The following is a 14,483-nucleotide window of genomic DNA, read 5'->3' as shown; positions in this document are numbered from 1 at the left end:
TGAGATAATGTAGTATTTACTTTACTCTCAATCCCTTTCTCAAATATCTTTCTTCCCTTCCTTCTGCCAATCCTTCTCTCTTTCCTAGTGTTTTCATTTCATTCATTTCCCTTGTTTCCCATCTACCATTCCTTCTCTGTTTTTTTCTTGCTTATGTGTTCTGCCTGTTCTTCCTGTTTTTTCCATGTCTGTACTTTACTTCCACCCTCATTTTCTTCTCTCCTCTTCGTGCCTCTATTTGGTTTACTCCTTTTGTTCCCCAAAGTCCTTTCATCCTTCATAGCTGCCTGCCTTTGTTCAACTCTCCCAACCTCATCTACTATCTTATTTTCCATTTTTATTACTGTCAGGAAATGAGATGGACATCTCTCCAAACATAAGAAAAGGGAGTAAATTTTCAATTTTGAAAATCAGGCATGATTTTATTTAAATTTTACTAAAAGAATGGCATGTCTAAAAGCTAATATTTCTACCTTTCCCAGTAGTCAACCCCATTGTATAACTTTTGTGAATCTTATTTTTTTTGCCTGTTTTCACTGCTATTTAGACAATTCATCTTTAATGATGAGCTCCAAGTCTTTGAAGTTTGATGAATAGTTTTGAGCGTTTCACTGTAGTGAAATATTTTCTTGTGTGTCTGACATAATTCATCCCATTTAAACCAATTTTAATGATCGCCTCTTTACCTCTAGGTGTCTTTCAAGGTGGCAAAATATTCACTCTCTCCAGATCTGAAGTATGCACTCTTCGCATACGATGTCAAACAGGTGAGCTTCAAATTAAAGCTGATTTCTATAAATAAAAGGTTCCATGCATAACAGCTGGTGTTTAGGTTTTTTTTAGCATTATAATCACATCCTGGGTGTCAGCCATTCTTCTCACCTTTTGTTTTATATCCTGCCAGATTTCCATGGTGCTATGAAATACCCAGTGCTGCCATCACTCATATGCGTACAAACACACGCAGACACACACACACGCACACGCACACACACACACACACACACCACCTGCCTGTGATGTCTCTATTCATATTTACCGGCTTCTTTTCTCTGACAAGTGATTTTTCTGCTTTGGCGAAGGGTTGCTCTGATAATTTGGATTTTTGAGGGCTGAATAAATCTGTTGCTCCTATCATGAGTTCTTGCAGTTCCCTCTGAGAACAAATTGTACCACCTGCACCGAGCTGATTTGTTTTGCATAATTTCGGGGGGGGGGGGTTTAAACACCGGGTTCCCAGTAATATTTGTGCCATCAGTCAACCTGCAGGAGGGCTTTCCTTTCTCCCCATAGTGAAGGTTTTCCATCAATTATCTGGAAATATGGCTGCAGCTGATAGAGCAAAGCGTGTGTTCTACATTATGCTCTCCAGTGATTGCTTTGCCAATATAATTTCTTAGCTTGTCAGCCTCTCATTTGAAAGGAAGAGTGCACCTTAAAATTCACCTTAATTAATTAAATTCCATTTTCATTTGTTGCTCTAGCAACAGACAATCACCTCTTACTGAAGCTTTCAGTTCCTTGTGAAATGCAAAATGCTTTTTTTCTAAAGGACGATTTCCAACTATTCGAACCGACTGTGGCCATAATCATGAATGTTATTAACGCTTGTGCAGGCTCTGGCAGTAAGGTCTACTTTTCCCTCTTTACATCACTATGTGGGAATGTTGGCCGAACTCTTTGCAGAATTATTTTTATTCAGCCACAAAGACGGGCTTTCAAGAATTAATGCCTCTGGCCATGGTGGGTACTGTATTGTTGGACAACTCCCCAATTCCCCAAATATTTTCCGTGTTTGACCGGTATTTTAAAAGTATGACTGAAAACAGCTGAAAGGCATCTGTCATTTTGACATTTGATTCAGACACGAACACGTTTTCAACTTTATAGCCAGAGTACACTGGAGGAAACTAAATCATCTGGCCTGCCTACTGTATCAGTGCATGTCACTAACTAGGTGCTCAGTGTGTTGAGGAGTTATGGAAAGGAGGCTTTTGAGTATTTCTGTGCAGAAGCGATGGCTTTCAGGGTCAGGAAATTCCTTCTGGATTGGAGAAATGTTAACCGATTTTAAAACTTTGACTGGTGGTGCTTGTGATTCCAAGGTCCGGCATTTTAGCCAAGCCATGAATGCAAAAGTTTAAAAATATATATAAAAATTCAACTAATTTACATACTGTAATGTACAGTATTGGTAGGATCAAAAGATTTTACTTTCAGTGGATTCAATTTAAAGTATAAGATTTGAGTGCATGTGTCATATACTTTATTACTTCCCTGGACGTCTCAGTGTCATTAACGTTTGCTGTTTTATTTACTCAGAGCGGCTAATATTAAAAAGCCTCAACACTTTATCAGTGTTTGCTTTTGGTGATCGTCTCCACTGTCATTGCAGGTGTACAGACACTCGTACACGGCGTCATATATTGTGTACAACATCAACACGAGGTAAGGAACGGCTTTAGCTCCTCTGTCGCTGCTTGCGTGCGGAAACAGATGGTGGTTGTTGATGTTGTCATGTTTCATCAGGGAGGTATGGGAGCTGAACCCACCTGAGGTTCAAAACTCTGTTCTCCAGCATGCAGCCTGGGGAAGGCAGGGACGGCAGCTGGTAAGACATTTCCCTCGTTTTCCCTCGCTTGAGTTATTGCTATAAATTCTTCCTCTCTTCAGAGGGAGCCGCTTCGACGTATATGAACAATATATTGCATGTTTACTTTCTCTGTCTGAGTGCGTTTGTGTTCATGTCTACATTTTGTCCTGCTCAGCCAGCTTATTGAGAGGAATTAAGTGGGCAAAAAAAGTTGTGTTATACTTTTTGTGGAGTATAATAAAACTGACTATTAAACGTATTTCAATATACTAATTTATGATCAAGCCAACACAATTTATATAAGGTTTAAACTGAAACTATCACATTTTGTAAACTGTAAAATGAATTGTTTTAGGGTTTGCCGATGTTACCAAGAGCACAAAGCACCATATCATCCCCTTAAGTAGAAACTGATTAACAGCGGTTACATTCTAAAGTTTCACTAAAATCACTCCACACCCAGTGGAAATGTGCAAGAACCAGTATATGTAATGGAAAGGGAATAAGTCAAAGCTACATTGTATGGTCTCAAACTGTTATACAGCTGTTACTTTCTGACGCTTAAATCAATGGCTAGATTTTTATCATGAAAGTACTGCTAAACACTTCTGAGTTTTTTTAAATATTGCTATTCGATGGGATCCTGTTGTTAACTTTTAAAATAAAATTGAAATCTCTCTTAAATTACCTCTTGATTTGAAGAAACCAGTATTATAAACCAGTATTATAGACTAAAATAGACAAAAATGAGATATTTTGTAGTTTTCAGCTGTAAATCCCTTCTCTGTAGTCCATTCTGTTCTTATGTACATTGTTACAGTTTTTAAATAATGACTTTACTTAAGTTTTAGATGGTTACTGTTATTCAGGAATCTGATATTTTTATTACTACAAAACAACTTTGAAATTAAATGAGTTTTATGATTTTCAGAGAATGCATAATCATGTTCCTTAACTGCAGTAAAAGAATCAAATTGTAAAAATTTCCAATCCAGACCATTTTGTTCTCATCTCTTATTGAATTTCCTGCTGCTACAGATTATCAGGATTAAAATTGTATTATATATATTTAAAGCATAACTGATAAAAAATTTTGATATTCACATTCCATCGCTATTAAGAACTCCTCTGTCTTCTCAACTGAAGTTTCTTTTATCTTCTTTGGGATGTTTTAGAGTGCAACCACTGTCAAGGAATCAGAACTTGTTGCAAATAATGGTTATAATCTAAACTGGAGATTTTAGTCATCTTAAATTTGCATAATTAGCATTCTGAAAAGGGACCCACTTTGACCTAAAGGCTAAAATTGCCTGGGCTTTTCTGAGGGAAAGAATTGAGAAGTTGTTCAGGGGCATTGGCAAATCTGCCAGACAATCTGATGACTACAGTTTTTGTTTTTCTGTCAATGATCCAAACCAGTTGCATTCGTGGTCCATAAAAATCCTACCAAAGTGGACAAACACCTTCTTGAAGCAAAGATAAAGTCCACTCTTCCTCCTCAGATCTACATATTTGAGAACAACATCTACTATCAGTCAGATGTGAAGAGCAGCTCTCTGAGAATCACCTCCTCTGGGATGGAGGGCGCCATCTTCAACGGGATAGCTGACTGGCTGTATGAAGGTGGGTTTATTTAGATCAGTTCTCTGGATGTTTGGGCTTTCAAAGCAAACTGTGGCTTTGATGGTTGTTTGATGAAGATTAATTCTTGGAGAAATCGCCACACTTGTACTTCCCTCAGATGGTTAAAGGGGCAATATTATACATTGTCCATTCACATGACATTTTATAGCACAATCAAGTAGCTATGTTAACTTCATGAAAAAATGCAACATATATGAAATATTATTTGAATTTGTATTTTAACGCCCTCAAATTGGGCCTCTGTCTCTTTAAAAACTCCTGCTCTTTTTGTCCTCTATTTACCCTTTAACAATGTCCTTACCAGTGTAAAAGTAGTTTGCATAATGAGTTGCCCAGTTCTAACTGGTGTTTGCTAATTGCTCCTGGCTAGTCTGGAGGAGCCGAGTTGGAGAGTCAGTGAGGCAAAAGCTCAGAACCTTAAGACACTGCAGCTCAGAGGAGGAGCTTTGTCCTCAAAGGCGGCGCTAGCGCCACCCAGGCGTTTTGCACAACTAAGTGCTTGCCATGGGAGATTAAAGTATTTCTCAAACATTCATAAAAAAAAAAATCAATAAAAATCAAGGCAACATTCCAGATGTGTTTTGATGAGTAAGTAACATAACATAATGTAAAGCTGGAAAAAAAAACCCACTCTATTTTACGTAGATTAAGATAAATTTTCCCTTTAAGAGAGAAATTTGTCACAGTCACAATTGGTGGATACAGTTTAGTGTAAAAAAGTAAAGTTATCCAAAGCTTTGGCTTTGGCGTTCAGACTCCAGGAGAGCAGATGAGACAAACTAAAGAGATTAGTTATAAAAAACAAGCAAGCCTCTGCAATCCTTGAAGTGTCTGGGAAAGATTTGGATAAGCAGCAGCACAAAAAATCTGGCAGATGAAGGACATTTGGTGATTCAGCTTTTATGTTTGTTTTAGCAAAGTATAATCAGTTGGTTGTTATTCTCGACTAATCTTCAGACTCCTTGCAGGGGCAGCTTATATAATTAACCAGACAATTAAAGAACAAGGATTTTAAATGAGTTTTGTTCTGTCAGAGGAGATACTGCACTCACACCTGGCTCACTGGTGGTCGCCTGACGGAGAGCGGCTGGCCTTCCTGAGGATCGACAACACCCTGGTGCCTAACATGGCTCTGCCGCAGTTCACTGGCAGCACTTACCCCCGAGGAATCCAGTACCCCTACCCAATGGTAAGGGTTCGTAAAATCTCAGGCAACTGATGAGTGCACAAGCTGTTATTTTAAAAAAAACAACAACAAAAAAAACATGCTAATATTTTTGTGGAATTTTCAAATTAAATTATGTTTTCTTGTTTCTTGATAAATTTATGATGAAAAATAAGAGTTTTGATGGGAGGCATTATGTATTTTCTGGGCACCAGTAGTGCTTTGAAATGGCACTATTTGTCCTCAAAGGCGACACCTTCTGTCATAAAAATGCTGTGTATATCAAACATAACTTAAAAGAAATTTGTCTTCGGAATTTGAAAACTTGAAATTGGGCCTCTGTCTCTTTAAGAAGTGCCTACTCTTTCCAACAAATCGTTTGCAGCACACCATCACAAATTTTTACAATTGACAACAATATTATACTAGTCTGACTTTGACTAGTACATACACGGAACTAGTCAAAGTCAGACTGCTAGGAACGAAAATGGGAAGAAATAAGGAAAGACTCAAGACATTTGCCCAATTAATTTTTGTTTCTTCCTTATATACCTAATCTGGTTTTATGCTTTCTACTTCAGGCCGGTCAGAGGAACCCAACTGTCAAGCTGTTTGTTGTCAACCTGTTTGGCATTACGAACACTCTGGAGCTCCATCACCCAGATCAGCTCAGACTCAGGTGAAGACAAGTAAACATCTGTACAGTGTTGGGAGCATGAATACATCCAATCATTTTGTCTTATGGTTCTATCTGGTTATCAGAGAGTTCTACATCACCATGGTGAAGTGGATAAACCACACACGCCTTGCTGTGCGGTGGGTCAACCGTCCCCAGAACGCCTCCCTTCTGACGGTCTGTGAGGCAACAACTGGAGTCTGTCACCAGGTCTGAGCGTTTCTTTTCATGCAAAATGTGAACATGTCTTTTTGGAACTCATATTGCTAGCTTTAGCACTACGTGTTTTTTTTAGTCACATTGCAAGGAATATGATACCGTAGGTCAACATGCTAGTGCTAGCCTAGGTGTTGTCATTGGTAATTTAGCTAGATTTATCATTTTAGCTAATTTCAGCTTTTACATGGGTATTTCACACTGTATTGGGTATTTTACTGTAGGTCAACTTTCTACTTGCTTTCATTAGTATTTCATTAGTATTAAGCTCATTTTATCATATAAACTACTGTGACCTTACAGTTTAGTTTTTAAAGCAGTGTTCTGCACTGATTTCTAAGACTTTAAGTGGAAATTTTGAATTGACTGAAAGTTTTCACTCCTTTCAAACAGTTTTTCTTTAGGCATTTTCCCCATTTCTTACATTTCTGCAATTGACTTCAAATGATCCTGTAGTCAGTATTCACACGGCGTTTTCACAGGAAATGCAAATTTTTCTAGTTGCATTTCTTTTCCTCTGTGCCAAAGATTTCAGGGACGTTAGAATGAATATCTGAACAAAAGCAGAAAACGTCTCGAGTGCTTTTATTAGCCTTGAACGATTTATCATGTCAGGGTTAAATGTATTTAACATTTATTTTTCTAAATAAAGGTCTCACCTCTTTTTGATGATGTTTAAAGTTTGTTTATTGAGGACTGGCTTTGGTGAACGCATGTCCTTGTAGTTTTATAAAAATGTGTTGCGAACTTCTTTAATTGAGTTTTGAGGTCTAAATCCAACAGTTTTTTTTGGTTAGTTTTAAACACCATATTAAGTAAATAAAGAAAAAGAATATACAAAAATACAAGTTAGCACAATTAAACTTACAAGATGAAAGCTGTAATAATTTAATTTACATTTAATGTGCTAATCATTCTGTATTTTCTTGTTTGATATATAACCCTAACATTTATATTTCTGAAAAAATGCAAGTACTTTTAAAAATATGTGCTTTTTTACCATAACGTTTTTGCATTATCCTCATATTTCAAGCTAATTTTATGCATCTTCTGAAAAAACATAAAATTTTGTCTGTAATTTTAATACATTCAAGCATGAATCAAACAATACACGAGAATAAATTGGATTTTATTTATGTATTGTGTTGTTTTTCTTTACTTTCGCATTGTATTTTATCATTATAATATTTTTGCTTGTAAAAATGTACTTTATTTAAATCTTACATATATGCCAATACAAGCTGCTTTATCTTCCTCAGAGACATGAAGAGTCCTCAGACACATGGCTCACCAGGCAGGTAAATAAAGAAATTAAAATTATTTAACAGTTTTATGTAAGTATACAATTTCAAGGTAAAAACTGTATTTATTAGAAATATCCCCCCAAAATCAAAGAAGCTCATCTTTATCTAAATTTAAGTAGAAGACAATCTAATCTCTTTTCCCTGAGAAATGATTAAAAGGTTGCAGAAAGAGAACCCACAGGACGCAAAAACTAAAGATTTGTGTGATGATTTGTGTCCACAAGCGAAATCAACTCAAATATTTTGGCAAATTATGATAAGAATCACCCAAAAACATCGACAGACAGATATGAAACCAGGAAGCATTCATGCCGAAAATGTTTCGCCTCCCCGTTTCTTCCCCACAGAGTCAGGAGCCGCTGTTCTCGGAGGACCTGAGCAGGATTTTCCTCACAATGTCTGTCAGACACGGAGGTCACAGAGAGTTCCACCACGTCGCCATGTTCTCTAAAAAGGTGACTGAAAACAGACTCTGTTTCCTTGTTCTCTACGTCTCTCTTGTTCCATTTCTGTCCTCCAGCAGCAGAAAATATCCAGGCAATAAGACTCAGAGCAAAGAAAGGATTTATTTCCAGGGAGATCTTATCATGGGGAGCTTTGATTTTAATCCCAGCCATGCTGCTTTTCCAACGAATGCTTCTGTAATTTAAAATCAAATCCCTTCAAAGAAACATTGTTCATGTCTTAACCCTGTATTCTGCTGCAAGTCGGTTTCCACATTTTAATTTTTTATTCACAACCAATAGAACTGAACCAACTATTTATTACAGCTGAATCTTCATTGTAATTTCAGAACAAAATAAACCCAAACCTCAACAACCAAAAAACTGGACAACAGTTGTTGGCCCATTTAATGCTGGGCAATAAATCAACAACAATATACATCATGATAGACACGTGATCAATATTAATAAATAATATATCTGGTAGAATGTTCAATATTCAATAATGTTTAGAATATAAACTGAACTCTGAGCCAGAACCGCACAGCATTTTGGGAGATATAGCAAGATAAGCCAGGTTGGTGGCATCAACTAACCCACTCTTTGGTTACCTAGCAACAACCCGTTGAGTAACTTGCGCAGCAGCAGTTTCAGGTTTTGCCACCGTGTCTCATAACTGCTTAAAAATTTGAAAGAAAACAGCGTGGAGTGAGAACTGTGGATAAAAGTTAGCACAACTTATCCACTTTTGTCAAAATCAGTTTGGCAGTATTTCTGATATTTGAAACAAAAAACTAATCAATAATTTTTGGTAGACTGATATCTTGTTTTTACAGCTGTATCATCCAGCCCTACCAGAAAATATTAATCTTATTCCTTAGCCCTTTCCTATAGAATATATAGTGATTAGTTACAGAAAATAACTCCCTTGGTTTTTGTCCAACTCTGAAACGCAAACAGCAACAACTTTTTTTTTTTATTTCAGTCGAGAAGCGACCCGGTTGAAGTTCGCCACTTAACATCTGGAAACTGGGAGGTGATCAGAATCGTAGCTTACGATGAAAGCAAAAACATCATGTAAGTGTCGGGTTTTTTTGTTTGTTTTTTTGGTACTAAATGTTGGGACATCTGTTCAATAAATCCCACTCAAACTGATGTTTTAGTGAGTTAGTAGCCAGAAATATGTAGTAGATCTGTGACCTTGTCCTAGTTTAACAGCTTTGCTTTCCTTCCCACAGATACTTTCTGAGCTCTGAGAAGGCGCCACAACAGAGACATTTATACAGGTGAAAACCATCGAGTCCGCTTTATGTTTGATTTCCCGTTTTCAGAAAGGATAACGGGAACACTTTGGTCCCCATTTCCTCTGCAGTTTGTCGACCAATGGCTCATTTTCAAAGGAATGCCTCACCTGTGACATGACGAAAGACTGCTTGTTCTTCGACGCCGACATCAGTCCAAACGCACAGAACGCCATCCTGCACTGTCAAGGTCTTCAACATTCACCTCTCCCTGCAAACACGATGAACTGAATGAACACAGATGTTTCTGAAACAAAAGTTTCTTAATCAAGATTAAGAATCGTTCTGGAAGTGGACCAGGTGGAAGTTTTAAGCAAAGACTTACTCTAAGCCCAAAATAGGACGGACAGCAGCTCTAAGTTTCTGATAATGTGTTAGATATCACAATTAAATGTTTGACTTTTATTGAAATAAAATTGAGTTGGGTTTACTTTTCGTTTTTTGCAAATCGCCTGATCTTTTTGTGTTTACGTTCCAGGTCCTGGTATTCCAGCTGTGCTGCTTCTCAGCTTCAGCAACATGGACTGTAAGTAGTTTTTGCTTTTGTGGTTCGGAACTACGTTTTGTTTTGTTTTTAAACAACTTTGCAGCATTTTAGTAAGTTCATTAAAAAATTTTTGAATGCCAGCTGAATGTGATGCAGCACAGACGTGTTGATTTTAACATGAAAAGACGTGTTGAAAATAAATTTAAAAGTAAAGTGATTTCTAAGTGCTTCGATGAGTGAATTGGAGAACAAAAGAACATAAATGTGTTATGATGCAGGTAAAAAAAAATTTGAATAACCAGCGAAAAATCTGATATTTTGAGATGTGGTTCAACAGGATAATAAAAAATAAATAAACTGGTGAAACAGGCCTGGATAAAAAAATCATGATACCTCTGCAAAAGGTTGAAAATAATTTAAACATAAGTACGAGTAATGTACGAGATATAAAGGATATGGATATGGATATTAATATCGGATCGGTGCATTTTGTTCATTCTGATTTGTGTTTTGCTGTTTTCTTGGGCCCTTTTTTCTAAATGTAACCATCTTGTTTATTAAAAATAAAAACACCAGTTATATTTCCTAAATATATGAACAACAGTTTCTCATTGGCAGCATACTTCATCCTGGAGAGCAACGTTCCTCTACGATCTGCGCTGGACGCCAGAAGGACGTCTGAGACGGATTTCCTGAATGTCACTCAGGACAACTTTGGTACAAATGATCCCTCGACAGTTTGAGCGCCATGAGATAGTCGAGACACACTTGACATGAGAGTGCATTCTGTGTGTGTGTGTGTGTGTGTGTGTGTGCCTGGCGTCCGTCCCAACCCACTTTACTTTTTTTTTAACCTCCTGTGGGTCACCTCTGCACCAGGTAATGTTTCTGTCTCTTCCCGCAGAGCTGCCTCTGAAGCTCACTTATCCTCCTGACTTCTCAGACTCTTACCTCTACGGCCTTCTCCTCGTCATGTGAGCCCTCCATACTTTATTGCATTTGCATGTTTGCGATACCCCATTTGACAAGGACAACAGAACACTTCTCTCCCAGTTTGCTAGATACCGTCTTTATGGCAACTAATCTAAGATGAAAGGCAATTTGCTCAGGCTTCACGCTGATTAGATCTGTAAAAACACATTACTGTGCTTTCTGTGAATAATTTCTTTTATTGCATCAGCTCAATCCAAATCTCAAGCTGTTGAAAAATCCAACTTAATTTAAGTACATTTTTAACCTGTGTCGTAATTGTTTGCACCAATAACAAAGCCTTTTTATGTATATATGTATGTATTCTACCCTTTTTCTCTGAATTTTCAAAACTGGGAACAAAATCAAAATTTGGAGATTAAATCAGAATTCAGAGATCAACGGCAAAATTCTGAGATTAAAATGAAGATTCTGAGTAAAAAAATGCTTCGAGTTAAACTACTGAAAAAGGATGAAATAAAGAAAACCACAACTTAGGAAAGACATTCCTTTCTTGATACCCTTTTATTTAAATGTGCAACTGTGCAAATATGCCTTGATAGCTGGGAATGCTAAAAAATGAAGCAGAAGTGCTCATATACCATGTGGAAAATCAGGCTAGCATTGAAAAGAAGCTTTGTGCATCGATTACACACAATATTGCGAAGGAATCCAGAAGTCCAAAATGGAAAAAGTGACACAGGCAAAGATTCTCTTTTAAAACGCCACATTCCTACTTTAGCTAAAGACCTTGATTACTGTTCCTTTTATTCTTTTCTGTTCATCGCAGCTGTCTGTATCTGTTGGTTCCATGAGCTACTGCTAATATTATTTTCACCGTTCTCAGTTGCATCTCTCCCCAACCTTTTGGGTTGCGACTGTAATCGCACTAGCTCTTCTTCTCTGCTCTCATTTCTTTCTAGAATAGTTGTTTCTGCAATAAATTAGCCTGGTTATTTTTTTAGGAGCGCCTTCTTTCCTATGGAGGTCTGATCCTGCAAATATTGTCAATAAAAATAGAAATAATAAATAGATTGACGCGGTAATTAATGTGGCAAATATTGCATGTAAAACATTTCCCAACTTAGAGTTTGGATCTTGATGTTGAGCAGTAGGAGAGAAGTTGACTCTAAATGAATCCACCCTTTCCTTTACCTCCCAGATAGAGCCAGAGTCAAGCAGTGAGTAAATCAAAAATGTTTCTTGGCAGAGGCAGCACTCCAGGCGAACAGGCGGTGACGGAGAAATTCGGGTTGAATTGGGGCTTGGTGCTTGCCGTATCGGAGCAGGTCATAGTGGCTCAGCTCGACGGCAGAGAACCTGGGTTTAGAGGTCAAAGGTGCAACAATATTTCGTAATTATTTTTAATAGCACTACTGATGTATATTTTTCTTCCTGACAGTTTTCTTTTGTATTTCCAGATTGCCTGAGCAGGTTTACTACAGACTTAAGACGGTGGATGTCGAGGACCAGATAGCGGCTCTGGAGTATGTTGAAACCATCTGCATTGTCGTCATGAAGTTATTACCGAAGTCAAAATTAGCTCAAAGTAAATTGATTTTTTCCGTTGACACAAGAACAATTTTTCTGGTCTGTGCCACACAGAAGCAGCGTTTTAGGGGACTAAACTCTTTCCTTTCAAAGGGGTTTAAGTGAAGATTCCTCTTTTGTCAAAATGCTAAAATATTAGCTCAACCTTTAACCCCAGGCAGGTCATACAGGTCAAAAATGGTGAATTACATGTTTGTTTTGTAGTTTATTAGGTTTGTAATCCAACGTGACACGAAAAAAAAAGGTCTGCCAATATATTATTTATAATTTTGATTTTCATTCTGACCCTGATCTGAGTTAAATATGCCAAATGATAATGCAATACAACTTTTTTTCTTTTTGTTCAGATTCCTGGTGAAGCTGCCATATGTTGATCGGACTCGTATTGGAGTTTATGGACAGGTTAGCCCCGTCTGTCCAGCTATAGTTCAATACCTCAGTCTATAGGAGACGTCTGCAGCCTCTACAATTCTAAGAGCCATGTTTTTAGGGTTTAAAATAAAGGAAAACATAAAAACATTTACAGGCAAGAGGATGGATATGTTTCCTTCAGTGGGATTTGTAAATTCATGAAAAATTAAAAACATTAATGACAAAAATATTTATATACATCTAAAACAATATGGCTGGTATTTTTACTATCCCTCTGTTAGGGAAAATCTACTTCATACATGAAAAGATGGCCATAATGCACATTTGTTATTAAATTTAAGCCAGAGTTGTTAGGATCCATTATGGAAGGGAAAGAGCCTCTTGTGGCTTCAGAGCTGCAGTTTGCAGACCCTTGGTCTATAGTACCATGGTAATGTAAGCAACATTTGTTTTTGTAACAGGGAATAATTGATATAGATTTTCATTTAACTCCTACAAAGTAGTGAATGGTGTATTACAGGTTAGGAAAGCCTATTAATTCTAGAATTTGTCACTCTACACATGCTGATTTGAACTCAAGGCTTCAGGATAAAATCTGTTTTCAGTGTTTTCTTCCCATAACTGACTTTCCTCTGCAGGGTTATGGGGGTTACATCACTCTGATGATGCTGGATTCAGGAAGGTTGATAAGATGTGCAGCTGCTCAGGCTCCCATCATTGACTGGACCATGTACGGTAGGTAAAATACTACAAACTTTGAGAAAAAATACAGATTTAATACCTGTGCTGCTGAACCACCAGCTCTGTGAATGTAGACTTTCTCATTTGTCTCATCAGGGTAGGCGGACTTTAATTATACTTTGGCTCTGCGTTTAGGGATTTAGGCTCTGAGAAATTCTAAGATGAAAAGCTCCTGCATTTATTAAAAGTGTGTCGCTGAGTCGCCTTTAATCAACCTCTCCCTGCTTCAATTTCAGCCTCAGCCTTCTCAGAGAGATACTTCGGCTTGCCTTCAACAGAGGACAGCAGATACCATGTAAGCTTTTAGCTAATTATAATCCTGCTGCTTATTACTGTATGTCCCATTGGAGATTTATTCAAATCTGGGGTTCGAGCTACAAATACCTACTTTGTCTCCCTTCAGGTTTATAAACCGCAAAAACAAACAAACCAAAACACTGAATTGATCGTCCCGTAAATCGAATGATGCATACTAAAAAGAGATTTGTCACTGGAGCTTTTGTTCTTGTGTCAAAGGTGAAACATTCTGTCCAGAGGTCTCTTGTGTATTTTATAAACTTTATCTCTTATTGTTATATTTGTATTATTTATCACCACAGCTTTTCAACTAATTATCAATTATATTCTACTCTAGCTAGCTAGCTATTTCTGGACTATATGATAGCTAGTAGTAACTACCCAGCTTGCTAAATAGCTAGCTATATAACTGGCTAGCTATTTCTGGACTTTAAGATGGTTAGCACTGGAGACCCAGATAGGTAGATAGCTAGCTGGAGGATTAATAGACAGATGGATAGGTAGATATTTCTGTTCTATAAGATATCTAGCAGTAGCTAAATAAATAGGAATAATTGTTTTTATTTATAATGTCCTTTGTATCAAATTGAGATCTCAAAGAGCACATTTAGAGCTGATGTCAAGCTATTGGATTGTAGCCACAGCTGCCCTGAGGGAGTGAGGCTGGCATTTCCTCTTCTTCTGACCAGCACCAGCAGGCAAGACGGATGAAGTGTCTTGACCA

At 37.4% G+C, this 14,483-nt stretch overlaps 2 protein-coding genes across 3 annotated transcripts in view; one reads left to right on the top strand and one right to left on the bottom strand.

Annotated features, from left to right (window-relative positions):
* LOC122827369 (inositol polyphosphate-4-phosphatase type I A-like) overlaps positions 1–14,483 on the bottom strand; it is a 90,258-nt gene that overhangs the window by 69,384 nt on the left and 6,391 nt on the right. Inside the window, exon 3 of the mRNA XM_044110189.1 lies at positions 9,453–9,553. The gene's annotated coding sequence lies outside the window, so the exon portion shown is untranslated. The remainder of the gene's footprint in view (positions 1–9,452; positions 9,554–14,483) is intronic.
* Positions 1–14,483, top strand: part of LOC122827372 (inactive dipeptidyl peptidase 10-like) — a 47,291-nt gene that overhangs the window by 27,472 nt on the left and 5,336 nt on the right. For both annotated transcript variants that reach the window (XM_044110201.1, XM_044110202.1), the window contains exons 5-24: positions 693–767; positions 2,396–2,448; positions 2,530–2,611; positions 4,096–4,216; positions 5,272–5,426; positions 5,984–6,081; positions 6,165–6,288; positions 7,554–7,592; positions 7,946–8,053; positions 9,027–9,118; positions 9,280–9,327; positions 9,414–9,532; positions 9,821–9,868; positions 10,448–10,546; positions 10,734–10,803; positions 12,009–12,137; positions 12,220–12,285; positions 12,697–12,751; positions 13,360–13,456; positions 13,699–13,757. In XM_044110201.1, the coding sequence (XP_043966136.1) occupies positions 693–767; positions 2,396–2,448; positions 2,530–2,611; positions 4,096–4,216; positions 5,272–5,426; positions 5,984–6,081; positions 6,165–6,288; positions 7,554–7,592; positions 7,946–8,053; positions 9,027–9,118; positions 9,280–9,327; positions 9,414–9,532; positions 9,821–9,868; positions 10,448–10,546; positions 10,734–10,803; positions 12,009–12,137; positions 12,220–12,285; positions 12,697–12,751; positions 13,360–13,456; positions 13,699–13,757 (1,737 nt within the window). The remainder of the gene's footprint in view (positions 1–692; positions 768–2,395; positions 2,449–2,529; positions 2,612–4,095; positions 4,217–5,271; positions 5,427–5,983; positions 6,082–6,164; positions 6,289–7,553; positions 7,593–7,945; positions 8,054–9,026; positions 9,119–9,279; positions 9,328–9,413; positions 9,533–9,820; positions 9,869–10,447; positions 10,547–10,733; positions 10,804–12,008; positions 12,138–12,219; positions 12,286–12,696; positions 12,752–13,359; positions 13,457–13,698; positions 13,758–14,483) is intronic.

This window comes from Gambusia affinis, linkage group LG24, assembly GCF_019740435.1.
Source record: "Gambusia affinis linkage group LG24, SWU_Gaff_1.0, whole genome shotgun sequence".
NCBI lineage: Eukaryota > Metazoa > Chordata > Actinopteri > Cyprinodontiformes > Poeciliidae > Gambusia > Gambusia affinis.
This window is presented reverse-complemented; position numbering and strand designations above follow the sequence as displayed.